This window comes from Schistocerca nitens, chromosome 5 (genome assembly GCF_023898315.1).
Source record: "Schistocerca nitens isolate TAMUIC-IGC-003100 chromosome 5, iqSchNite1.1, whole genome shotgun sequence".
NCBI lineage: Eukaryota > Metazoa > Arthropoda > Insecta > Orthoptera > Acrididae > Schistocerca > Schistocerca nitens.
The window spans coordinates 204,957,475-204,984,932 of record NC_064618.1 but is presented as its reverse complement, the minus strand read 5'-3'; the positions used below and the strand labels follow the sequence as shown (position 1 = coordinate 204,984,932).

General features: G+C 42.7%; 1 protein-coding gene across 1 annotated transcript in view; it reads left to right on the top strand.

Moving 5' to 3' along the window:
- The window catches only part of LOC126260857 (sodium-coupled monocarboxylate transporter 1-like), a 149,439-nt gene that overhangs the window by 50,684 nt on the left and 71,297 nt on the right, over positions 1-27,458 (top strand). The window contains exons 5-8 of the mRNA XM_049958270.1: positions 216-283; positions 11,139-11,293; positions 19,708-19,848; positions 20,177-20,285. Of these exons, the coding sequence (XP_049814227.1) occupies positions 216-283; positions 11,139-11,293; positions 19,708-19,848; positions 20,177-20,285 (473 nt within the window). The remainder of the gene's footprint in view (positions 1-215; positions 284-11,138; positions 11,294-19,707; positions 19,849-20,176; positions 20,286-27,458) is intronic.

Sequence of the window (27,458 nt, the reverse complement as noted above, 5' to 3'; positions counted from 1 at the left end):
GTAATCACTCATAGGTCCATTATGCCTCCATTCATCTTCATGATGTCTACATAACTAGCGCAGAAATAATTGGAAATGAATAAAAGACATGCTTTGGAGACAATGAAGTAGAGAAAAAACCTGCTTTCCATACATTATTTTTAATATCATGTGAATATGAGTACTTCGACTGACTAAATACTGACACCTAAACCCTCCTTCTCCTCTGTTTTCAGTTTCCGGAGTTAATGTCCACCTTATCACTCCACTTGTCAGCGCAGTATGCATTTTCTACACAATGCTGGTAAGTATCAACAGTATTTGTTCTTTTAAGTCTCTAATACAGAAAGATGAATGCACTTTCTATTCAACGGCTGTTGCTTTCGAGTCATAAGTTCTTCACTTTCATACAGAAATTCTGTGTTGAAAGAGCTTATAGAATGGAGTCACTGAAACGTTCTTACGATACCAACTGCTCAAACTGATTATTATTGCACGCCATACCAGTTATCAAACACGATATTTTGCTTTCTGGTCCATTTACAGTTCCGAGCAGTTCGTCATAGCTTAGTAAGTATTAAAGAAAGAAATATTTCATTCTGGTATGATACATAGATTTGTACTTCCTCATCAGTTCACACACTGTAGATACTATCACGAGATAAGCGCGTTACTATATGGTGCAACAACTGCATATCAGTTTTGAGACTGTTAATATGTTAAAGACTGTTGATGTCACATTGACGCCACACTGACGCCATATGTGTAGATCGTACTGTCTGGATTTCGTGGATACAGAATTTAAACTCCCAAAGAATAAAGCTCTGACTGGTTCCGTATAAGCGAATACGAATGCTTTCTTCCACACTTCTACGACTTGCTATACAGTGTTGTTGGTATAGTTATACGGAGTAACTTCGCTTGAGAGAACGACATAATCTTGGATAAGAAGCCCACTCAACATTAATACGTTCTTCGTAGAAGATAATCTCTTTCTCCCTGTTATGCTGGATTTTACGGTAAACCACTAGAAAAAACAGTCTGTAGCAAGTTCTGAACACATTCCATTGCGATGTCTTACTGAAGAAGATCGTGACCTCTTGATTGTATCGTAAAGTAGCAACGAAAGATACGCCGGTGCATGACAAAAATGGTTCAAAAGGCTCTGAGCACTATGGGACTCAACTTCTGAGGTCATTAGTCCCCTAGAACTTAGAACTAGTTAAACCTAACCAACCTAATGACATCACACACATCCATGCCCGAGGCAGGATTCGAACCTGCGACCGTAGCAGTCTCGCGGTTCCTGGTGCATGAAAGATGTAAATGTATCGCGATTGTACCAGAGCGGAAGTATGTGCAGAAAATAGAAGATATTAAGTGAAACTCAAATGGTTCAAATGGCTCTGAGCACTATGGGACTCAACTTCTGAGGTCATTAGTCCCCTAGAACTAGTTAAACCTAACTAACCTAAGGACATCACAAACATCCATGCCCGAGGCAGGATTCGAACCTGCGACCGTAGCGGTCTTGCGGTTCCAGACTGCAGCGCCTTTAACCGCACGGCCACTTCGGCCGGCTAAGTGAAACTGAAGAGACTGGCAAAGATGAGGTAGTTTGGACCGACTCGGCTTTGTCGTACGTTGTCCGTGCCTTGTCCGTACCTTAAACATAATACATTTTCTCCCGCACGTGAGTAACCTGTTGCTGGACTTCTTACTGTACCAAACCAATTTTACACTTTGCCCCGAAGTCCATAATCAACTGATTTGGATGGAAGCGCTTCATCCGTTTCCGCAGTTGAACGCATTTTTCTCGTTTGCTACTAGGACAACCTTTACTCATCAAATGACATTTAAATTCGCTCCAGGAACAGTTCACAATAATGGCGATTACATTACTTTTTAACGCAATAATGAAGCTGGCAAGAAAAACATAGGTACAAAGAAGGTAACTGCAAAGAAACCATGGGTAACAGAAGAAATACATCAGCTGATCGATGAAAGAAGGAAGTATAAAAATGTTCAGGGAAATTCAGGAATACAAAAATACAAGTGGCGGAAGAATGAAATAAACATAAAGTACAGTGAAGCTACGACGAAATGGCTGCATGAAAAAAGCAAGAGTGGTAACATTAAGACTGCAACCGGAATTCCGTTGTTAAATGCAGAGGAGAGAGCGGGAAGGTGGAAAGAGAACATTGAAGGGCTCTATGAGAGGGCAAATGTATCTGATGTGATAGATGAAGAAAGAGGAGTCGATTTAGAAGAGATGGGGGATCCAGTATTAGAATCAGAATGTAAGAGAGCTTTGGAGGACAAGATCAAATAAGGCAGAAGGGATCGATAACACTCCATCAGAATCTCTAAAATCGTTAGGGGAAGTGGCAACAAAACGAATATTCGCGTTGGTGTGTAGAATGTATGAGTCTAGCAATATACCGAAGACTGCGAGAGTTGACGAGTGCGAAAATTATCGCACAGTCAGCTTAACAGCTCATGAATCCAAATTGCTGACAAGTATAATATGCAGAAGAATGGAAATGGAAATTAAGGATGTGTTAGATGACGATCAGTTTGGCTTTAGGAAAGGTAACAGAGAGGCAATTATGACGTTGCGGTTGATAAGATAATGGAAGCAAGACTAAAGAAAAATTAAGAAAATTTCATAGGACTTGTCGACCTGGAAAAGGCGTTCGACAATGTAAAATGCTGCAAGATGATCGATATTCTGAGAAAAATAGGGGTGCGCTATAAGGAGAGACGGGTAATATATAATATATACAAGAACCAAGAGTGAATAGTAAGAGTGGACGACTAAGAACGAAATGCTCAGATTAAAAAGGGTGTAAGACAGGGATGTAGCCTTTCACTCCTACTGTTCAATATGTGCATCGAAGAAGCAATGATGGAAATAAAAGAGAGGTTCAGGAATGGAATTAAAATTCATGGGGAAGAGGTATCAATGATACGATTCGCTGATGACATTGCTATACTGAGTGAATGTGAAGAAGAATTACGTGATCTGCTGAATGGAATGGACAGTCTAGTGAGTACAGAATATGGACTGAGAGTAAATGGAAGAAAGACGAAAGTAATAAATAGCAGAAATGAGAACAGCGAGAAACTTAACATCAGGTTGATGGTCACTGAAGTAGATGAAGTTAAGGAATTCTGCTACCTAGGCAGCAGAATTATCAATGACGGACAGAAGAAGGAGAACATTAAAAGCAGACTAGCGCTGGCAAAAAAGGGCATACCTGGCCAAGAGAAGTATACTAGTATCAAACATAAGCCTTTACTTTAGGAAGAAATTTCTGAAAATATACGTTTGGAGCACAGCATTGTATGATAGTGAAGCATGGACTGTGGGAAAACAGGGACAGAAAAGAATAGAAGCATCTGAAATGTGGAGCTACAGACAAATGTTGAAAATTAGGTGGACTGATAAGGTAAGGAATGAGGAGATTCTGCGCAGGAATACGTGGAAAACATTGCCAAGGAGAAGGGACGGAATGATAGGATGTGTGTTAAGACATCAGGGAATGATTTCCATGGTACTAGAGGGAGCTGTGAGGGCAAAAGATGTAGACGTAGAGATTCGAATACATCCAGCAGATATTTGAAGACATAGGTTCCAAGTGCTACTCAGAGCTTAAAGAGCTTGACACAGAGAGAAATTCGTGGCGGGTCAGTCCGGTCAGAAGACTGATGACTCAAAAAAAGGAAAAAAAAAGAAAAGGCAGTATCTTTATTTACGTTGCAATGACACTTTCGTTTTTAAGGTTTCCCTTCTGCAGTCCTAGTTTTGGAAGTAACATGGGGGCTATTTCGATTTTTGTGGCTAATTAAGGTCGTTTGTCGACCAATAGCGTTTCGATTTTATTTAAGGAATTTTCGATGGTCATTTTTTCGGCTCCTGCGTTGTTTTCACTGGGTCTTCTACGCACACGTGTTCGATTTACAGCACAATGCATTTCACTGCACTGACGTAGAGAAGTTTCTCGGTTTCATGGTATTGTCTATGCACATTCACTTCGAGTACCCTGTTTTGATCGCGCGCTAGTATATGGGGTGACGTTCAACAGAAAATAAATGTAAACGTGAAAATATTATATGTCAGGGCTGTGCAGTGCAGTGTGCTACAAATCGAAAATCTGTTTGTAATAATAATGTAAGAGCAGAAAATAAAACTGACCACTGAATATGGCTGAAATAACCGAATAGCGTTTACTCCCAGTAACTCTTCATTATAGTCATAAAAGATGGAATTACTAGCATACTGCTTAATTACCTGATGAGCTTCCTTTCTTTTTCATCCACTGTCTTTAAATCTTTTCACTGATTTTTTTTCTACGTTTTTCTGTGAAACTCTTTTCCAGGAATCAGTGTGTACCATTTAAAATTTTGAATTTATTTGCTCCCTGCATGATGTTTCACAAGAAACATTCATTGAAATTCTGTTTTTCGTAGTCCAGGGGAGTGCTATGGTACTTGAAATTAGAGTAGACATAAGAGGAGAGAGATGTGTCCACTTTGGTCCTATCAGCAAAAAAATTGATTATAAGTCCCGTCTCAATTTTACTACATAAGGAAAACGAACTCGTGAGAACTCGTTGCGGATTCTAAACTCTTTAACTGAGAAACTAAGGAGGTGGACAGAGATTACAGCATGCAGTGGAAAAGGTTACCGTTAATATACTCATACATTAGACTAAACAACTTTCACAGTACTGAGAACATCATTCACAAAAGCACGGGCTCAACCAAGAATTCATTGGAGTCAAACAGAAGACCAATACAAACTTAAAAAGAAACAGTTGTCATTAATGTGTTACCAAACATGTAGTTGTCACAACGTGCCGTTACTGTAAAAGCTGAATGTAGCTCCAATTCTGCAGATGTTGCTCGGGGAAATCTCTCTTTATAAGCCACACAGACCAGAGAGAGATCAAACAGACCTTTTGCACTCATGAAGAATCGGTTGATAGGATGAATGGGGGTTACTGCAATGTCTTCAGGCGACGTTGAAGGTAGCTTGCAACATACAACAGACTCTTACAACACTCCTGCCTGAAACAGCTGTTCGCGCACCGTTGAAACGGTGGTAACGTATCGCAGGCAACAATAACAGTCTCAGTTGAAAGTAATAAATAGCAAAACTGAAACAAGACTCTAGGCGTGAAGTGCCTAGACCTGAAAGCGAAAAACCGCTAGCGTCTTCCGAAAAGAAAGAAAGAAAGAAAGAAGTCTTTTGTCAATCGCTGAAAAAGGTAGCGGCAAAGATCTGCCTTCTGGGTGGAGAGAAAGCAGATAATGTCTTTGTTCCGCAGATTTTTTGCCATACTATTTAAATGCCAACCAATGCAAAATAGGACCTTACCTGTATCAAGGCGCCTCTTTTGAGAAAAAGGAGCCTTTCAAATTTTCAGCGGATTCTAACGGTTGTCACCATTTTGGATTGATTCGGTTTTCTCATGATCGCATCAGATTAGATATCTGGGTACTGTTCTTGCAGTATGTAAGGAATATTGTTGCGATAATCTCTTTATCCTCAGAATTTTCTTTCAGAGGGATGTCTGCATGAACAACTATATATGCACTACTGACCATTAAAATTGCTACACCACGAAGATGACGTGCTACAGACGCGAAATTTAACCGACAGGAAGAAGATGCTGCGATATGCAAATGAGCATTCACACAAGGTTGGCGCCGGTGGCGACACCTACAACGTGTTGACATGAGGAAAGTTTCCAACCAATTTCTCATACACAAACAGCAGTTGACCGGCGCTACCTGGTGAAACGTTGTTGTGATGCCTCGTGTAAGGAAGAGAAATGCGTACCATCACGTTTCCGACTTTGATAAAGGTCGGATTGTAGCCTATCACGATTGCGGTTTATCGTATCGCGACGTTGCTGCTCGCGTTGGTCGAGATCCAATGACTGTTAGCAGAATATGGAATCTGTGGGTTCCGGAGGATAATACGGAACGCCGTGCTGGATCCCAACGGCATCGTATCACTAGCAGTCGAGATGACAGGTATCTTATCCGTATGGCTGTAACGGATCGTGCAGCCACGTCTCGATACCTGAGTCAACAGATGGGGATGTTTGCAAGACAACAGCCCTCTGCACGAACAGTTCGACGACGCTTGCAGCATGGAGTATCAGCTCGGAGACCATGGCTGCGGTTACCCTTGACGCTGCATCACAAACAGGAGCGCCTGCGACGGTGTACTCAACGATGAACCTGGGTGCACGAATGGCAAAACGTCATTTTTTCGGATGAATCCAGGTTCTGTTTACAGCATCATGATGGTCGCATCCGTGTTTGGCGACATCGCGATGAACGCACATTAGAAGCGTGTATTCGTCATCGACATACTGGCGTATCACCCGGCGTGATGGTATAGGGTGCCATTGGTTACACGTCTCGGTCACCTCTTGTTCGCATTGACGGCACTTCGAACAGTGGACGTTACATTTCAGATGTGTTACGACCCGTGGCTCTACCCTTCATTCGATCCCTGCGAAACCCTACATTTCAGCAGGATAATGCACGACCGCATGTTGCAGGTCCTGTAGTGGCTTTTCTGGATACAGAAAATGTTCGACTGCTGCCCTGGCCAGCACATTCACCAGATCTCTCAACAATTGAAAACGTCTGGTCAACGGTGACCGAGCAACTGGCTCGTCACAATACGCCAGTCACTACTCCTGATGAACTGTGGTATCGTGGTGAAGCTGCATGGGCAGCTGTACCTGTACACTCCATCCAAGCTCTGTTTGACTCAATGTCCAGGCGTATCAAGGCCGTTATTACGACCAGAGGTGGTTGTTCTGGGGACTGATTTCTCAGGATCTATGCACCCAAATTGCGTGAAAATGTAATCACATGTCAGTTCTAGTATAATATATTTGATCAATGAATACCCGCTTATCATCTGTATTTCTTCTTGGTGTAACAATTTTAATGGCCAGTAGTGTACTTAGAATAAAGTTAAGATTAAAAATGAAAGAAACCCGAGAGTTGATCGCAAGTGTGGGATCAATATTCCACAGGAATATAAAACACAGTTTCATCAATTGTTGTGAGTTTCTTTGGTGTTTCCCCTTGGAGAGAGCTAATGCACATGTCTTGGCATGTGGCTCTGTGTCGCACATAATACGGCCCGCCGATTTTGTGTGTCAGAACAAGCAAAAAATTGAAACCCTCTGACAGTCTTGAAATAATAAGTTCATTACGTAACTTTATTTTATTTTTTTAAGGTGATAACTATAACTTTGTGTCTACCCATCATATTTGTACATAAAACCATAAGGCCTCCCAGGAGAAACGGTCAGTGTTCAGACATTTAACAGGAACGATCATACGAAGCAAAAAGTCTGGTAAACATTGGATTTAAAATGCGAAACAAATCTCTTCTTTTGAGAGCTGTCCACTTTCCTTATTTTGAGAGGCGGTAGTACGGACCAAAATAAGGCAAAATTGTCTAGTAAACATGCGCTCCAAAACTTATACCTTAAGAACTATGCGCATCTGTTCACTAGAAGAGATGTGTTTCGCAATATCTAAGATAAACAAGTGCTCACTGATCTTGAGATACGTACTTTAGAGCCCATGTTCACTGACCATTTGTGTCTTATTTTGGTCCATACTGCCGCCTTCGAACATATGGAAGGCAAAGATAATACAGTAAAAGAGATACTTTTAACTGTATAGAAAGTGAAGAAGTGCTCATAGCTTTTAAGACATGTATTTTAGAGCTGGAATGATCGTTCCTGTTGAAACATGTACGTTTGAAATGTGACTGAAATTACGTAACTTGATAGTAGTCTGAAACACAACTGTTAGGATGGGAATGATATGTGAACGTGTATTTTATCTCGTCGCGTATGCGCTTTGCCCTGTACTGAACTTTTCTGACTGTGAGAATGTAAATTTAATTTTGCTGCAAGAATAAACGGTCAATAACTTTAAACCAAACCAAATCCGCATGAATTTACGTAACAAAAACCGAATCAGATACAACACTAGTGATTTGAAATTGACTTTGGTAATAAAACAAAACTTGATCATTTTGAAAATAATGGTCCCAGTGCTTAATGAATGCTATCCGTGAAGTAAGGAAATTTCTTATCTTTATCTGCGCAATGGTAATGCACTTCGCACTGCTCTCTGTTAGTACTTTAAATTGTATAGTTAGCAAACAGCTATTGTGCAAGGCTGTTGTTTAGCAGACATTTTAATTAAATCGAATATGAATGACACAATAACTTCTTGAGAAAAATAGTTGATCAAAAATGACATAGATCTAGGAAATGGTGTTGACTTGGTGTAAGTAACAATATGGCAGTAACTTTGAACCTTGTGTTTTGACTCTTTGTAAATTAATAATGCTCTCAATTAACACACTGAATAAACTTATTATACATTAACAGTTAGCTCTCCAAAATCATTGGAAGTGTGCTATACATTGTCTCAATCATCACTTACGAATACGCGCATTGCATTAGTAAAAAAGTAGCTTTCTTTACATTAATGAGTTCCAACTTCTGTTGAGATTCCTTTTACAGTTAGCAAATATCATAGTATCTTGCAAATGAAAAACCTTTACTGCGCGAGCGAGTAAGTATATATTCAGCACAAATCAGATATGACACGTCCTTACACTTCAGAGTCCTCCATACATCTCTCGATGTAAAGTTACTGTAACACATTACCCATAACACCTTGAATCAGCGATTGCTGTTGAGCAGCGACGCTACTACACAATCGATACTACATTTGACCATCTCTGCTTCAATATGATATTTTCTCACAAAACGTGAATTAATTTACCCTGCGTATACAGGGTGGTCCACTGATCGTGACCGGGCCAAATATCTCACGAAATAAGGGTCAAACGAAACAACCACAAAGAACGAAACTTGTCTAACTAGAAGAGGGAAACCAGATGGCGCTATAGTTGGCCCGATAGATGGCGGTGCCATAGGACAAACGGATATCAACTGCGTTTTTTTAAATTGGAACCCCCACTTTTTATTACATATACGTGTAGTACGTAAAGAAATATGAATGTTTTAGTTGGACCACTTTTTTCGCTTTGTAATAGATGGCGCTGTAATAGTCACAAACATATGGCTCACAATTTTAGACGAACAGTTGGTAACAGGTAGGTTTTTTAAATTAAAATACAGAACGTAGGTAAGTTTGAACATTTTATTTCGGTTGTTCCAATGTGATATATGTACTTTTGTGAACTTACAATTTCTGAGAACGCATGCTGTTACAGCGTGATTACCTGTAAATACCACATTAATGAAATATATGCTCAAAATGATGTCCGTCAACCTCAGTGCATACATGTAACGACATTCCTCTCAACAGCGAGTAGTTCGCTTTCCGTAACGTTCGCACATCCATTGACAAAGCGCTGACGCATGTTCTCAGGCGTTGTCGGTGGATCACGCTAGCAGATATCTTTCAACTTTCCTCACAGAAAGAAATCCGGGGACGTCAGATTCGGTGAACGTGCGGGCCATGGTGTAGTGTTTCGACGACCAGTCCACCTGTCATGAAATATGCTATTCAATACCGATTCAACCACACGCGAGCTATGTGCCGGACATCCATAATGTTGGAAGTACATCGCCATTCTGTCATCTTGTAGTAACATCGGTAGAACATTACGTAGGAAAGCAGCATACATTGCACCATTTAGACTGTCATCGATAAAATGGGGGCCAATTATCTTTCCTCCCATAATGCCGCACCATACATTAACCCGTCAAGGTCGATGATGTTCCACTTGTCGCAGCCATCGTGGATTTTCCGTTGCCCAATAGTGCATATTATGTCGGTTTGCGTTACCGCTGTTGGTGAATGACGCTTCGTCGCTAAATACAACGCGTGCAAAAAATCTGTCATCGTCCCGTAATTTCTCTTATGCCCAGTGGCAGAACTGTACACGACGTTCAATGTCGTCGCCATGCAATTCCTGGTGCACAGAAATATGGTAGGGGTGCAATCGATGTTGATGTAGTATTCTTAACAGCGAAGTTTTTGATATTCCAGATTCTCGCGCAATTTGTCTGCTAATGATGTGCGGATTAGGCGCGACAGCAGCTAAAACACCTACTTGGGCAACATCATTTGTTGCCGATCATGGTTGACGTTTCACATGTGGCTGAACACTTCCTGTCTCCTTAAATAACGTAACTATCCGGCGAACGGTCCGTACACTTGGATGATTTCGTCCAGGATACCGAGCAGCATACATAGCACACGCCCGTTGGGCATTTTGATCACAATAACCATACATCAACACGATATCGACTTTTTCCGCAATTGGTAAACGGTCTTTTTTAACACGGGTAACGTATCACGAAGCAAATGCCGTCCGCACTCGCGGAATGTTACGTGATACCACGTACTTAGACGTTTGTGACTATTACAGCGCCATTTATCACAAAGCGAAAAAAGTTATCCAACTAAAACATTCATATTTCTTTACGTACTACACGAATATGTAATAAAAATGGGGGTTCCTATTAAAAAAAAACGCAGTTGATATCAGTTTGAGCTATGGCAGCGTCATCTAGCGGGGCAACCATAGCGTCGTCTGGTTTCCGCCTTCAAGCTAGACGAGTTTCGTTCTTTGCAGTTTTTGCGTTTGATGCTTATTTCGTGAGATATTCAAAAAATGGTTCAAATGGCTCTGAGAACTATGCGACTTAACTTCTGAGGTCATCAGTCACCTAGACCTTAAAACTAATTAAACCTAACTAACCTAAGGACATCACACACATCCATGTCCGAGGCCGGATTCGTGAGATATCTGGCGCGGTCACTATCAATGGACCACGCTGTATAGCTTTCACTGTCATATCCCTGAATACCGACCACTGCTGGGGGAACATCCTGTACATTATTAGCTCAACATCCAGGCAATTCAGACACAACACGCTCTGTCATTTGTTGCTACAGTATTACTTATCGTCCTGGACGATGTTGACCTTGAACTGGTCGTTACGGAGGTTGTATTTGTGTAGACCCCACTAGCATAGAGCAATTTAGAGGTGTTCATCCCCCAGAAAGTATACATTGCTGGTTTTCGAAGTGAGAAATGCAGCTTCTTAGTGGTGTGGCAGGGCGGCCTGAAGGCGGTGGTGTGGACGGACTTCCTGCAGAGCGGGATCACGCTGGCGGCCTTCATAGCGGTGCTCGTGATGGGACTGGTGGGCGCCGGCGGCTTCTCCGAGGTGTGGCGGGCGGCCAGCGAAGGCGGTCGGGCAGACATCCTCGAGTGAGTACCGTCGCTGTCACGATTATCACCGAGTAACGGAACGAAGGATCCCAAAACAACGTCCCAGTTCAGTGTTAAGAGCGGAATTGTTAAGATGGGATATGAAGGGGAATGGAAGAACATATAGGTGCAACTCAGGTCATTTGCTTAACGTCTACTATTGCAGCTCGTGGTCTTGCGGTAGCGTTGTCGCTTTCCGCGCACGGGGTACCGGGTTCGATTCCCGATGGGGTTATGGATTTTCCTGCCTCGAGATGACTGGGTGTTGTTGTGTCGTCTTCATCATCATCCATCCCCATTACGGTCGGAGGAAGGCAATGGCAAACCACCTCCGCTAGGACCTTGCCTAGTAGGCGGTGCGGGTCTCCCGCATCGTCCCCTACGCTCCTCGGAGTATGGGACCTCATCATCATCATCATCACCATACAGTTGGGCATAAAACCTGGCCGGCGGCCGGCAGCCACAAAGCCTAAGTAGGTGCCGATCGAGATGTGGGTCAAATAATGTCGCAACTCTCATAATTCTGTAAGTCCGGTTATCTGCACAAAGTGACAACACTGTAGCCGGCGACAGTTTCTGGAGGAAGTGTGGTCTTCTGTTCGAGCCATTCTCTTAGAACCGCACCCCTGGTCTGGCGGTAAACTGCACGTGTTGTGAATGCAATATTTGGCTAGGGAGACCATTCACTGGCAAAATTTTTATAGCGCCTTTTGTCTGAATATTAAAGTAATGAGTGTAATCGTAGCAGAGCTACAACGTATTTCACTTCCAGACACACCTGCAACAACAGTTCCGTCTAATAACGTTTTTGCCATAGAGTACTTGGTAGATTGTCTGCCTGTGAACGCTGCATGCTTCAGACGTGGCCGGCCGTGTTAGCAGGCAACCGCTACCGGCTATGGCAGCGGCAATGCGTTCTCTCGCCCTCTATCGAAAGCGCCAGCTACCGCTCATCGCTGTGTTCAATATTAAACGCTTTAGGTGGTCATGATAGTTCACTCACTTTCGGGATTGGTTCTGAGCGATTCTGGTAAATTCTCGTTATATTCTCTTTTCATACTGACGAAGTTCAAATGGTTCAAATGACACTGAGCACTATGGGACTTAACATCTGAGGTCATCAGTCCCCTAGAACTTAGAACTACTTAAACCTAGCTAACCTAAGGACATCACACACATCCATGCCCGAGGCAGGATTCGAACCTGCGACCGTTGCAGTCGCGCGGTTCCAGACTGTAGCGCCTAGAACCGCTCGGCTATCCCGGCCGGCCTGACGAAATAATCTGAACAGTTGTCGCGTTTATAAGACATTGATACAGTAAATTTAATATTTCGACCTTAATAAGATCATTGCACTTTTAAATTCCTACTGGTTTTGTTTACCATGTTCTGTAATGCCTACAGTAATGATAACCAGGGCAATGACGGAGAGCTAATGGAAGCAGTATCACGTCTGCTCCATGCCGCCATGCTTGTCTCGTGACCGAAGGCAATGGTAAAAGCTGATTTTGATCTTAGTGGACTACCGATATGTATCGTTTCAATTTTTCCTTTTATTCTGCAAATAGCCACAATGTACCAACTGCACGATCAGCTGTTTTTATTGATTTCTATTTTTCATCGTTAACCTTCTTCTGCAATGCAACAAACTTAATACATCATTAGCTTGTTATCGTTACAATTATCATTGCTATTCGTTCACTTGCAAGAGCTTTGTAGCCACTATTTACTACCGACGCACATGTCGCGTGAATCAGGAAGAATGGAATGATGGATGTTACGCCACGCAGAATACGCACATTTACCTCAGCGTTTTCAGGGCAATAAGAAGCCCAATAAGAAAAGAAAAGACGAAAACTGGAGGCCGGAGGCGCAGTCAGAACTCTGCAATAATTTCTGTTGATTTAATACGGTGGTAACTGATACATTCGCGTCATAGCGTATAACTCAACAATAGAATACGTGGTGTAGATTCTGCCACAGCTACAGAAAGCTTCGAATTTGAAGCCACGGCCATGGTTTACCACTAACTCAGCTGCTGCTTATGCCAACGGCCTTGCCACAGTGGTAACACCGGATCCCGAGAGATCACCAAAATTATGCGCCGTCGGGTTGGGCTGGCACTTGGATGGGTGACCATCTGGTCTGCCGAGCGCTGTTGGCAAGCCGGGTGCACTCAGCTCTTGTGAGGCAAACTGAGGAGCTACTTGACTGAGAAGTAGCGGCTCCGGTCTCGGAAAAGGACATTCGTCCGGAGCAGCGGTGTGCTGACCACATGCCCCTCCATATCTGCATCCGGTGACGCCTGTGGGCTGAGGATGACACGGTGGCCGGTCGGTATCTTTGGGCCTTCATGGCCTGTTCGGGAGGAGTATTATTTATCAGCTGCTGCTTATAGCGTTACAAATTTAAATGGAATACGATCTTTGATAATTTTGTCTGTTGCTGTTCGAATGAGTTATGCCGATGGACAAATTAGGTTTCCTTCTTCCTTTTTTTTATATAGCTACCCAAACAAACATGGAAATTCCGGGTAATCAAATGCGTGTTCCACTTGTGACATATTTCGACTACTATTCATAAGCATTCTGGCAGCCTCGGTCACATAGCTCTTGTAAGCAGGAGTAGTAGTCCATTTTACTAATACCAAGCCACAACACAAAAGATTAGTTACTGGAAAGATTCGAAAGAAACTATCAGTGACATGGGTTTAGATTCTTTTCATCAAATAGACACCAAACACCGGGAGAAAATTACAAAAGAAATGCGCTTTATGTATAGATCCCAAAGTGTAAAAAGTATGAAAGTGCAGAACTGCATATTGCCTACATCTGCAGTTTAGTTGCTGTGTTAATGTACATAATTTTCAGTTTCCTCTCTTCTGAATCCTCAAAAAATTCCTGCGTGCCATCGAATAATTTGTTGACTGCGTTTCTTCTTCCTCCCATCCCCATCAACATACTTCCACATTCTCGTGGAATTCTAAAATGGCTCTGAGCACTATGGGACTCAACATCTGAGGTCATCAATCCCCTAGAATTTAGAACTACTTAAACCTAACTAACCTAAGGACATCACACACATCCATGCCCGAGGCAGGATTCGAACCTGCGACCGTAGCGGTCACGCGATTCCAGACTGAAGCCCCTAGAACCGCACGGCCACACCGGCCGGCAAGTGGAATTCTGTTTATATGTGTCACAAGACTGCAGATAGACACAGTCGATTTCGAAGTGCGAAGTTTTTGATAGCTTCCAGTTTTGTGGTGTGTGGAGCAAGGATGATTTGCAATTAGTTTTTATCCCATGGAAATAAGCTTTCTTTGCCAACTGCTGACGTAAGAATTTTATTCGCTTGCGCTTGATGAAATTATAACCGTAATAGAAAATTAGATAGGCCACATGCCGTATGCTGCATTGGCTGAAACTAATATCACTAACTTTGCCATCATTGCCGGTCGGAGTGGCCGAGCGGCTCTAGGCGCTACAGTCTGGAGCCGCGCAAACGCTACGGTCGCAGGTTCGAATCCTGCCTCGGGCATGGATGTGTGTGATGTCCTTAGGTTAGTTAGGTTTAAGTACTTCTAAGTTCTAGGGGATTGATGACCTCAGAAGTTAAGTCCCATAGTGCTCAGAGCCATTTGAACCATTTTTCCATCATTGCACTGAATTTAAGTAGCCCCTGCGTTGACAGCCCTCTCCCACGCTGGAAAGCTTAAAAAAATGAGGAATTCTGCAATGAATCTGATTGAATGCCTTAAAGAAAGACAGCTTGAAAAGCGACGTTAGAAGGTGTCGGAAGATATCGTTGCATCAAAACCAAACACGCACGCGCCCCGCCACTGATCGTCCGCACAAGATGATCACGACAAGCATTTCACTAACAAGCGTTTCACTTCACAGCTATGCCTAGTAAAGCTAAGAATCTGCAACATCGTTGCAAATTTTTAGTAGCCGTTTCATAGTGAATTTACTTCCGCTTGTGATCCTGAAATGTTCCACTACATTCACTTGGCATTCCCTTTCCACTTCGATGACTTATGTTACATTATGCTCTGGTAAAATCAGACCCTGAGACAGAAAATTTAGTTCTTGGACTCCAGGAATACCGTAATTCATATGAGCAATAACTAATCTAATCTTAAACGTTGCGTTGTGCCGCTCAGCAACCCATATTGCGATGAGAGAGACCTAATCGCAGCAGAATTCCTTTAGCTCAGTGGTACTGCACATTATTGCGATTCAAGGGCCTTGTGAGTCGTCAGTTTAATCGCGATACAGCCAAGTGCAGTTAAAGTTCTTACTTTCTTTTTTATATAATTTAGTAGGAAATTACTAGAAGAAATTCTTTAGCAGACATTAAGGAAAACTTCTGCTCATTAAGACCTCTCACATGCTCGCCGTGTTAATGGTCACAGGTGTGTCTTTTACGAGCACCAGGGTGGATCACTATACGTGCGTCTCTGAAGAGCTTCGACTCTCCCGTCAGCGATAGGAATTTGATATTTGTTCGTCACGTAGGACCCGTATGTCAAGGAATAATTATGACGGGAACGTACTGATTAATATCGTTGCCCTGTTCTAAATCTCTAGCAGCAATTAGGTAACCATGTAGACGTTTACTGAGACCTGTGTTAGCAACTTCCTTCGACTATGGGTAGCTTAAATATGGGCAATTCTGTTGTTTTAAATCCGATTGAATATCTTAAATATCACTTTAGATCAGCATCAAGTACTCAATGATTCCATACATGGATCTCAAAACGTGCGAAGTGCGTGCTTTCCTATAGATCCCGCACTGGAAGAGTTTCACAAACTTCATCCCTCTCATTTACCATAAAGGACAGTACAACTCATGACCCATATATTTTTGGAGCTTCCTGTCACTTGCAGATTCCGTGCGATCACAGTCAGTTCGATCGTAGAAAACTGCTTTTAGCATGATACCGGTTGTATTTCGATGATCAACGATGAAACTTCGCTCTAAATAATTACTTTGCTGCTCCATGGTTTTTAAAAAATGTAGCACTTGAAGGTGCGTCTCTGCTTTTGTTAATAAAAGTATTTTGACAGTTAATGCGGAATATTTTATGCGTCATTACACTACAGTTACTCACTGCTGCTTGAAGAAAACAAGCGAATTCTTTAGGAAAAAAGCACATGAAGAATCGCTTTTAAGAGGAAAACAAACGAGATTTAAAGCATTAATAATGATATTAAACACTTAGTGAGGTATCGCGATTTGAACACAATTTACGTAATTAATTTTTATCCATTTTCATACACTACATATTAATGTATACATTACTCATCATCTTAAAACGGATAGTTTCTCTCCATTGCTGTCGAGTGTGAAATGCAAATCTTACACTTTTTGGTGGAGCATCACTCAACAACATTTTATTCTGTCCAGAGCGATGAGTGGTAGCTATCGACACAGGGCAACAGAGTGCAGCACCGCCGCCACAGCCTCTACCTGTTCCCAGCTAACATGTTCCCAGAGAGCTATGGTGCATACAGCGTTTGCAGACAGTCTGCCAAGAAAATCTATCGCAAAAATGTACATGTACAGAAACACACACACACACTCACTCTTATAAACACGCCTGTCTCCTTGCATTGTGTTCAGTCGACTACCAGCTCTTTACAGGCCCACAACGAGTATACTGTGGTGAGGTGCGGGTATGGGGTGGGATGCGGAGAAGCGGGAGGCTAGGAGTGGATTCGCGGGGGAAGCGTCTAGTGGCTCATGGAGAGAGTGGAGAGCTGTCTCTGGGCTAGCTAGGGTTGCAGGTAGAGGGGACAGGTGGCAGACAGCTGGCGCACACACACACACACACACACACACACACACACACACACACACACACACACACCGGCTATTTGGTGGCAAGGGGAGGGCTTACCTTAGGTTAGGGCTTGGAAGGATAAGCGAGTGAAGGATGTGCTGTAAGAATAGCTGCCATCTGCATGGCTCAGAAGAGCTGATGGTGGTGGTGAGGATCCAGATGGCATGAGTTGTGAAGCAGCCATTGAAATCTCACATACTGTGCCACTGGGTGGTCTACCTTGTTTTTGGCAACAGTTTGGCAGTGGCCATTCGTTCTAGTTGACAACTGGTTGGTTGTCATACCAATGTGAAACACTGTGCAGTGGTTACAGCAGAGCTGGGATATAATATGGCTGCTTTCACACGTGTTGTGTGTGTGTGTGTGTGTGTTTGTGTACCAGCTGTCTGCCCCCACCCCCCCTTCCTGCACCCCTAGCTAGTCCACCGATGGCTCCCCAGTCTGCCATGAGTCGCTAGACACTCCCCCCCCCAAACCCCCTCCTTGCCTCCCACCTCTCACCACACCCCCCACCACCTCATGCCTGTACACTCACTATGGGCCAGTAAAGAGCTGGCAGTTGACTGAGCACAATGCAGGGAGTCAAGTGTGTGTGTGTGTGTGTGTGTGTGTGTGTGTGTGTGTTTGTGTTTGTGTGCATGTTTTTCCTACAGCTAGAAAAATGAAGTGCATCCCGAAAGCTAGCCGAGCTCCATACATTTTGTTTGTGTGACTATCGATAATGCAATGCTTCTGTCTTTCTGTGAGTCGTCTCGTTTATTTATAAGTAATTCATAACCGTATATATTGAGTTAGTTCAGGACATAATGGGCTACATACAGTCTCAGGTTATGTTTACTGCATAAATGAAATGGCTGCATTCCAAATTATTGGTTTTACGAACCATAGGTGATCGTGTTGTGTGCCCTTCAGCAATGTAAGTGGTGAGCCCTTATGACAGTGAAGAACGCAATCCGGCAACTTTAGTTCTCCTCAGTCTTCGCTCACCGATATGCCTGTCGCATTATTCGGTAATTGACGCTTTCCTTCTTATCTCATGGTAAGAAATAGAAATTAGGTAGTTTATAAAACAGTTATGACTAGTCTGCACGTTTCGAGTTGTCCCTTCCAGAGTATAAAAAGAATGCTAGTAATAAGTGTAGGCTGTGGGTTTCATCCCTTTTCAAGTTTTCGGTTACACAACAAAGTCTTTCCTGTTGGAGGTCTTAGGCAAAATGTTATCGGTTAACTTGTCGCATCAGATTCGGATACAATCCGAAATTTTGTGTGATATTCCGCATAGTCGCCATCATGGCCTAGATCAGACGTTGTCTGTGACAACTGTGATGGGAGCAATAATCGAAAGCTTGGGATTTTGACCAAGCCCCAAATAATAATTGTGATGGTGGACGAAATAATTGGACGTTTGGAATTTTAACTTAAACCTTGATGATGATGTCGTTATTTTATCCGATTGTGATGATGGAAGTGAACCTAATGATTACCAAATATTTATGTTTGTTTCTGTTTAACGGGATCTTGTTTGTACATTCTTTACGACATAATTTTATTAACTTTCAATGACTCATATACGTTGCCTACGTACCTGACTGTCTTCTTTCCTTTCAGTATTCGTCTGTGCAAGCAATTTAAATTTCCATGTCTAAAAGAAATTTAATAATTTGTTTTGTAATTGACATTATCTTCGCAAACGCCATGTGTAAAAGGGAAGCTGCAAAATTCGTGATTTTAGAGTTCCGTTGAAACGTACTGTATGTTCGTAAGCTCAAAATGTACCCTTCACTACCCTCTACTAACGCTCGAAGTGTGTATGATTTTGTTACACTCTGTGTATTTATAGTGTGTGTATTTACAGTGTGTGTATTTAATACTGTCCTTCTCTAGACCCAAAACAATGTTCTACAGTTGACTACATAAAATGTGTTACCATGCGATTTAAGTATGAAAACTGCATACTCAAGCCATTGCTACTGTTAAAACTAAATATGGAAAAATAGCAATCAAAGTGGAGGGGTACACGCGAAGCCTACAATGTAACAGTGCAAGTTGAAGCTACTGTAACTGTTTTTTTATGTTTCTGAGCAACAATCACAAATTGTGTTTAAATGAACACACCGCCGTTTGACTATTGCCAAATTGCGTTGTGTTCATTAAAAAATATTTCGGTGACTGAAGTGTAATAGCAACAGAACATCTTTATTGTTCTTATTTTGAGTGCCTTATCTAAATATGAAAGTATTACAGTATGTTAGAACCCCAGATGTAGTGGTTCATGTCTTAATTGAATTATGAACAAAAAGAGCTACTACAGACATCTTCGAAGGGCGAGGCAACACCATACCGTCATCTCTACCTCACCAACGCCTCACCTGGCCGTTTTACAGTTTCCTTCTAATCAATGTTCCAATGAAATCGTTGCTTTATACACGTAGTGCAACACTAAGTGCTGATAGTTGTAAGTCGCCAGAGATAACAATTATTTTGGTAGTTGGCGCCTGATGATTTCTCCTATCATTAGACACAGATGGTGCCAAGGAATGCATCTGAGACATTGTGTTGCTCACAGGATGACTCCAGACCCATTCGTACGAAGCTCCTTCTGGACCGTGGTGGTGGGCGCAACAGTTTCCTGTGTGGGCGGAATTTCGATCAACCAGGGGATGGTGCAGAAGTTCCTGGCGCTGCCGAGCATGTCGGCTGCTCGAAAGTAAGTGATCATTGTCAAGTATGTACTACCATCCCTTTTGCAATTCCGCGGGGCTACATTGAGTACAGTAATTACTTTATCAGCTGATGACAACGAAGCGCCAGCGTATTGCTTTTAAATTTTATGTTGGTTTTAAGAACGTTGTTCAACTCAGAGTGGAAGACAGATAATTTTTCTATCTTTTACCTATTTTGCCACAACTCTTCATAACCACTTGTCCCTTCATAATAGTGCCAGTTGATTATTCTTTGTCGCACTATTTTTTGTAATTTCTTCATCTTATATTTGAACTCAGTACGTTCTTTTGAGGAACTTCCACATTCAACAGGTCTCTGATGGGGTTCACTTTCGGCTTGATGCTGATGAACGTCATAAGCATTTTCTGTGGCCTCCTGTTGTACGCTGCATATCACGACTGCGACCCAATTGCGACTAAAGTAAGTACCATGCAACGCAGAAAGCCAATAATAACTTTAGCCCTATGAAGGTGAAATTAGAATGAATTACCACATAATTCTTTAGGTTTGCGGTGCTGTTTATTTACACTCCTGGAAATTGAAATAAGAACACCGTGAATTCATTGTCCCAGGAAGGGGAAACTTTATTGACACATTCCTGGGGTCAGATACATCACATGATCACACTGACAGAACCACAGGCACATAGACACAGGCAACAGAGCATGCACAATGTCGGCACTAGTACAGTGTATATCCACCTTTCGCAGCAATGCAGGCTGCTGTTCTCTCATGGAGACGATCGTAGAGATGCTGGATGTAGTCCTGTGGAACGGCTTGCCATGCCATTTCCACCTGGCGCCTCAGTTGGACCAGTGTTCGTGCTGGACGTGCAGACCGCGTGAGACGTCGCTTCATCCAGTCCCAAACATGCTCAATGGGGGACAGATCCGGAGATCTTGCTGGCCAGGGTAGTTGACTTACACCTTCTAGAGCACGTTGGGTGGCACGGGATACATGCGGACGTGCATTGTCCTGTTGGAACAGCAAGTTCCCTTGCCAGTCTAGGAATGGTAAAACGATGGGTTCGATGACGGTTTGGATGTACCGTGCACTATTCAGTGTCCCCTCGACGATCACCAGTGGTGTACGGCCAGTGTAGGAGATCGCTCCCCACACCATGATGCCGGGTGTTGGCCCTGTGTGCCTCGGTCGTATGCAGTCCTGATTGTGGCGCTCACCTGCACGGCGCCAAACACGCATACGACCATCATTGGCACCAAGGCAGAAGCGACTCTCATCGTCGAAGACGACACGTCTCCATTCGTCCCTCCATTCACGTCTGTCGCGACACCACTGGAGGCGGGCTGCACGATGTTGGGGCGTGAGCGGAAGACGGCCTAACGGTGTGCGGGACCGTAGCCCAGCTTCATGGAGACGGTTGCGAATGGTCCTCGCCGATACCCCAGGAGCAACAGTGTCCCTAATTTTCTGGGAAGTGGCGGTGCGGTCCCCTACGGCACTGCGTAGGATCCTACGGTCTTGGCGTGCATCCGTGCGTCGCTGCGGTCCGGTCCCAGGTCGACGGGCACGTGCACCTTCCGCCGACCACTGGCGACAACATCGATGTACTGTGGAGACCTCACGCCCCACGTGTTGAGCAATTCGGCGGTACGTCCACCCGGCCTCCCGCATGCCCACTATACGCCCTCGCTCAAAGTCCGTCAACTGCACATACGGTTCACGTCCACGCTGTCGCGGCATGCTACCAGTGTTAAGGACTGCGATGGAGCTCCGTATGCCACGGCAAACTGGCTGACACTGACGGCGGCGGTGCACAAATGCTGCGCAGCTAGCGCCATTCGACGGCCAACACCGCGGTTCCTGGTGTGTCCGCTGTGCCGTGCGTGTGATCATTGCTTGTACAGCCCTCTCGCAGTGTCCGGAGCAAGTATGGTGGGTCTGACACACCGGTGTCAATGTGTTCTTTTTTCCATTTCCAGGAGTGTATATCTACATCTCTACCTGCACAGGCTGTTAGCGGTATAAGGACAGATCTTGTGATCTCTGGTACCTTAATGTGTAGCCATTTCAGTGTGTTGGTTGCTTTATTCTGCATCTAACGACCTCTCTGCGAACATGTCACATAATTTACTACTTGTTTTCCGCACCGTCATAACTGCACCACTAAGTGAACTACGCCTGTCGACATAGACTTCTCGTTTTGCATCCACAAATCCACACTTCAGCAGCACCTGAACTGCAGCCCAGGGTAACACAAACATGAATGACTTTATCTTGTCACTTATACTTCGTCGTACTAATCAACCTAAACATAGTAATCCTCATAGCTGTAATTATTGGTCAGTAAATACTGATGTAATTGTGCTCAGAACACTGTCCTGAGTCAACAATAATAATATCTGCACCTGTATCCATAACAACCTGTATATCTATTTCTATGCCTGTATCTACATCTACACGGTGAACTCGAACACCATCGACAAAATTTCAGACGTTATTCAGGTATAATTTCTGAGCTTTGCTGCATAAGATGCCGTTGGCCTCCGATGACCTGTTACACAGTAACTGGATTTCGTTTGATAACATTCACCTTTGTATCGGCATTATACCGAAAATGCCTGCAAAACAGAGCAAATGTCAACGGAATGCACTGTGTTTCTTGTTTGGAAACAAACGTGTTCCATATACTCACGATATTTGCTGTTCACGGCAGTAATGTGTACTTTAATCTTCGCCCTCAAGTTTGTAGAAGTAATGCATGGTTGCGTCTCAGTTTTGTTTTTGCACGTTAAGAATGATGAATTGCTGTACGGATAGGCTTACTGGTAAGAGTTGGCCAATATGCTCCTCGTGTGTGGGGTCATTAAAGGAAAAACGAAAACGGCGCAAAGAGACTATGCTGAGTTATTCTTGCAGTGACAGCAAATTCGTCACAGTATGTGTGGATCTGTACATAAGCACATTCCTGCGTGTTTTTTTTTTTTTTTTTTTTTTCGTGTTCTGCGTTTTTGAGACAGAATTTTACAGGAATTTTCACTCATGTTAAAATATTTTGACAGTAACAAAGGGAAAACAAATAGAATCAATCAAAAGAACGCGAAGCGATACTGTCATTACGACATGGCTTAGAAGATAGTTTTGAAAACGGTAAATCATTTATAGCATTTGTAGGATTACAAAAGATTTTTATAATGTTCATGTAATACACTCGCTGGAAATGTGAAGGTATCAGTATATACGGAGGGGAAGTTTATCTAAAAATTGTGATAAACAAGAAAGAAGTAACAAAATGACACGAAAAAAGGCAGTAACTGAGAAAAGAAAGAAACTTCGTCGTAAGCTGTCTTACAAATCATACAAATTGAATTCTGAGTCATCAGTAATGGAAACTACGGACACGTTTGGAAAGGAAATTGTATTTGAGGGAGAAGAAATAAAAGAAATTAGCTTAGCCAAATATGCTGTAATTCTATTAGAGACGGCAAAGCAGTTCAGTTGAACGGAATGAAAAGAAGTTATAAGATGGATATAAGTAAAAGAATGGTAATGGACTGTTGTCGATTTAAGTCACTTGATGCTGAGAAAATTAGGTTAAGGAATAAGACGCCGAAAACAGTAAACGAATTTTGCTATTTGGGCAACGAGGTAAGTGACGCGGGCAGAAGTGAAGAGGATATAAAATGTAGGCTACCAATGGCAAGAAAACGTTCTTTGAAAAAGGGATATATGTTGACTGTGAATATAAATTTAAGTGCTAAGAAGTCTTTCCTGAAAACGTTTGCAGTGTGGTGTTATAAGTAAACGAAACATAGATATTAAGCTGTACAAATACCAAGAGCTGAAGTATTTGAAATATGGTACTGCACAAGAAGAATTTTGAGGAAGAGTTTAGAAGAACGAAGCATTATAGCACATCCAGGCAAAGTAGGATAGTTTATTATGAAAAATATTGAGGCATCAAGCTCTAGTTTAATTGGTAACGTAGGTAAGTACTACGAGTAAGAGTTGAACATGTTAGTCGAGACTTGATTCAATTAACTTCAAACGGTACAGAGCTTCACTCGTCTGACTAGTAACTAAATAAATGAAAACGAAAATATTTTTGTTGTGGGCAGAAATTAGTATTATGAAGATAGAGATGTTGTTTTTTATGAGAGGCGTTGCGATGAAGACAGATGCCTCCCTGAGCGATTCAACGTGCTTTTGTTCACTGGCAGGACTCCATAGACACTCTGCAAGCGCCTGTGAATATCTGCAATACTGTGGTTTTCCACCAAAAGAAACTCAGTAACAGCTCTCTCCTTGGAACGCTGCTCCGTTCGAGATGCCATTTTGAAGGCCACGTATGACGTCGTTACCTATCGGTACTTCACGGAAATACAGGGGCTCAAGAGGAAACGTTCCACGACATCCCACAACATATTCTTCATTTTTTTTCCAGAGAAAACAATGTGTTACATTACTTATTGAACGCCCCTTGTAAATAGCAATTATCGTAATTTTTCTGTTGTTCATTTATTTCGAACTATACCTTGTATGAGATTTCGTGTCGAAAGCTATTTCACATGCTGAATAAGTGTACATTATATGAAGCAGAAAAAATACCTTGTGGTGATTGTTAAATTTTCTCTGCTTTTTTGAGGGCCCCCAAAAAATGAAGAGTGGCCGTAGAATAGTGAAGCTTCGTGGAAACATTTGTAAGGGCATACGGGAGAGAAATAATCAATTGTAACAATTTAATTTCTACACGAGAGGGAATCATTTGTTGATGGCATATAATGTTTACGTTCTAGGTTACCAATGTTGCTCAATGTGAGGACCGTTTGCATCCACGACAGTCTGGAACCGCACAAGAGACACCATTTCGTTGTTCGTCGCGGAACTTTTTGAACCGCAGTTCATGGAATATTGAGCAGTCATGACACAGCTTGTGCTCTACTTAAGACCGCGCATTGTCTCCAGCATTTTGAGCCACGGCAACGGTAACTTCCACAGTTTGTGCACTATTAGCCGTCGACCTCTTCCAGGCGCAATTCCCAAATTGTCCGTTAATTCTTCTGTATCGTTCTGCAGCACCGGTGTGGAAAGAGAATCTCTTCCTTTAACGCATCGATGCTTTCTAAGAGCGGCAGCTGTATTATTGTTGTTTTGATAAAACAGCTTTACGAGTAGAGCCCTATTCACCTTGTCCAGACTGCCTGCAGCTGTATTGCACACCGATGTTTGTGTCTCAAACCTACGTCATCGTATCACTACTGGTGCCTAACGTCGCCAGTGAAAAAACACTACTGAAACGCAAATTCTGCAGCGCATAGTCTGAACATCATCCCTAAAAATTTGGGTACCCATACGGTAAATAGATTTCCCTCTTTTCCGCTTCAAGTAGCGAAAGTTCAATTATAACCAGACTGTACTTTACGGGAGTTATCTCTATGTAAGAATTTGTGTTATTTCAGAAGTAAAACTGTACTCTATTGCAGTAGGACTTCCTTTCCATTGTTATATCTGTTCTTTCATCTGTTAAACATTTGTATCATGCCTTAACTAAATAATATGTACCACATATTTTTCTGTGGGAACTCCGTAAGTCAATTGTAGAGTACCCACGACCGGCACCAGACACCACTGTGGAAACAAACCTCTCATTGGGGCAAACCTCCGACGGGGAGTAATTTACATCTTGGCCAGCAATAGTAAAACAGCTATGCACTGAACAAGGGTCATGGGAACCATGTGCCACTGGTGCTTCCTAACAACGCGGCCCCAGTGAGGGTGGAACCGAGGCCAACGTTGACAGATCTGTCTTCTTGAGAGCTTTGATTACTCCAGTTACTCAGACAGTTGTTACCCGTTCGAAACAAGGACCCTGGAGCAGACGAATAATTGAGTTCTTCGGAGAGCTAGCCACGACAAAATTGGTCCACCTAGCGTCAACAACAAGCTCTGTTTCCAAGAAGAATGGAATAATTCCAATTTCAAAGACGACGGTTGCCGACAAATATGAATATTGCCGATATAGCAGTGTAATAAGTCAAGGTTGTAAATAACTGCCGGCCGGGGTGGCCGAGCGGTTCTAGGCGCTACAGTCTGGAACCGCGCGACCGCTACGGTCGCAGGTTCGAATCCTGCCTTGGGCATGGGTGTGTGTGTGCTGTCCTTAGGTTAGTTGGGTTTAAGTAGTTCTAAGTTCTAGGTGACTGATGACCTCAGAAGTTAAGTCCCATAGTGCTCAGAGCCATTTTTTGTTTTTTGTTTTTTGTAAGTAACTGACAAGAATTATTACAGATATGCTGGTAGGAACAGGTCTCGGGGAAGTTAAGTTTGGATCTCGGAGAAATATAAAAACTGTCGAGGCCATGCTTTCCCTACGACGTATCTTACAAGAAACGTTAAAGGAAGACATACCTACCTTAATAGCATTTGTAGAATTAGAGAAAGGTTTTGACAATGTTTACTGGAATATACTCTTTGAAATTATGAAGTTACAAAGGTAAAATACTTGGAACGAAAGGTCATTTGCCGCTTGTACAGAAATGAGACGGCGGTTACAATAAATAGAACAAATAAATGAAATATAAACAGTGGTTCACAAGGGAGTGAAACTGAATTTAGCCTATCCCCGTGTCATTCAACCTGTACATTCAGGAAGCAGAGGGGTAAAAGGAGAAGAAATTTGGAGGAGAAATTAAAGTTCAGGGAGAAGGAAAAAAAACGTTGATGTTTGCTGATGACATTGGAATTCTGTCATAGACAACGAACGACTTGTGAGAGTAATTGAATGGGATGGAGATTGTAAAATGAACATCGATAAAAGTAAAAGTACGCCAGTAGAATGTAGTCGAATTAATTCAGGTAGTTCTGAGGCAAGTAGATTAGGGAATGAGACACTAAAGGTAGTTGCTCGGTTTGGACAGTGAAATAACTGATGGTGGTTCAAGTACAGAATATGTAAAAATGCTGGCTGGGTACAGCGCGAAAAACATTTTTTTTAAGAAAAGGAACGTGTTAACCTCTAATAAAAATTTAAGTCTTTTCTGAAGGCATTTGTGTTGAGTATAGTGCTACTGAAAAGTTTTAACGCTTAGGTGGGCAGATCAAGTAACTAAGAGGAAGTATTGAAACGAAGTGGGGGAAAAGAATTTTATAGCGCAACTTGACTAATAGATGGGATCGTTTGATAGTACACATCGTGAAAAATGAAAGTATCCTGCATTTGGTAATGGAGGAAACCATGGGAAGTAAAAACCTTGGGGGGTTGGGGGAGGGGGGGAGGGGGAACCAAGGGATGAATACAGTAAGGAAGTTCACTTGGATGTAGGTTGCAGCATCTATTTGGAGACGAAGAGGGTTGCGTGGAGAGCGGCCTCTCAGCCAGACTTCAGACTGAAGGTCACTACAACAAGAGAACTTCAGGGGAAACTCTGTGCAGTACGTTCACTGGCGGCGTTGTGGTCCCGAAAGGATCTCAAATAGTATCAAATAGGCACATTTCAAAGTAGTATCTGTAATATAAGTGTTAGCAAATCACCGCCAAGGATGGCTACTTTTTACCCCTTACGAGTATCTCTGCTGTCAGCATACCGCCGTTATCAACATTTATGGGGTTTCGGATTTCACAGACAGTGTTTG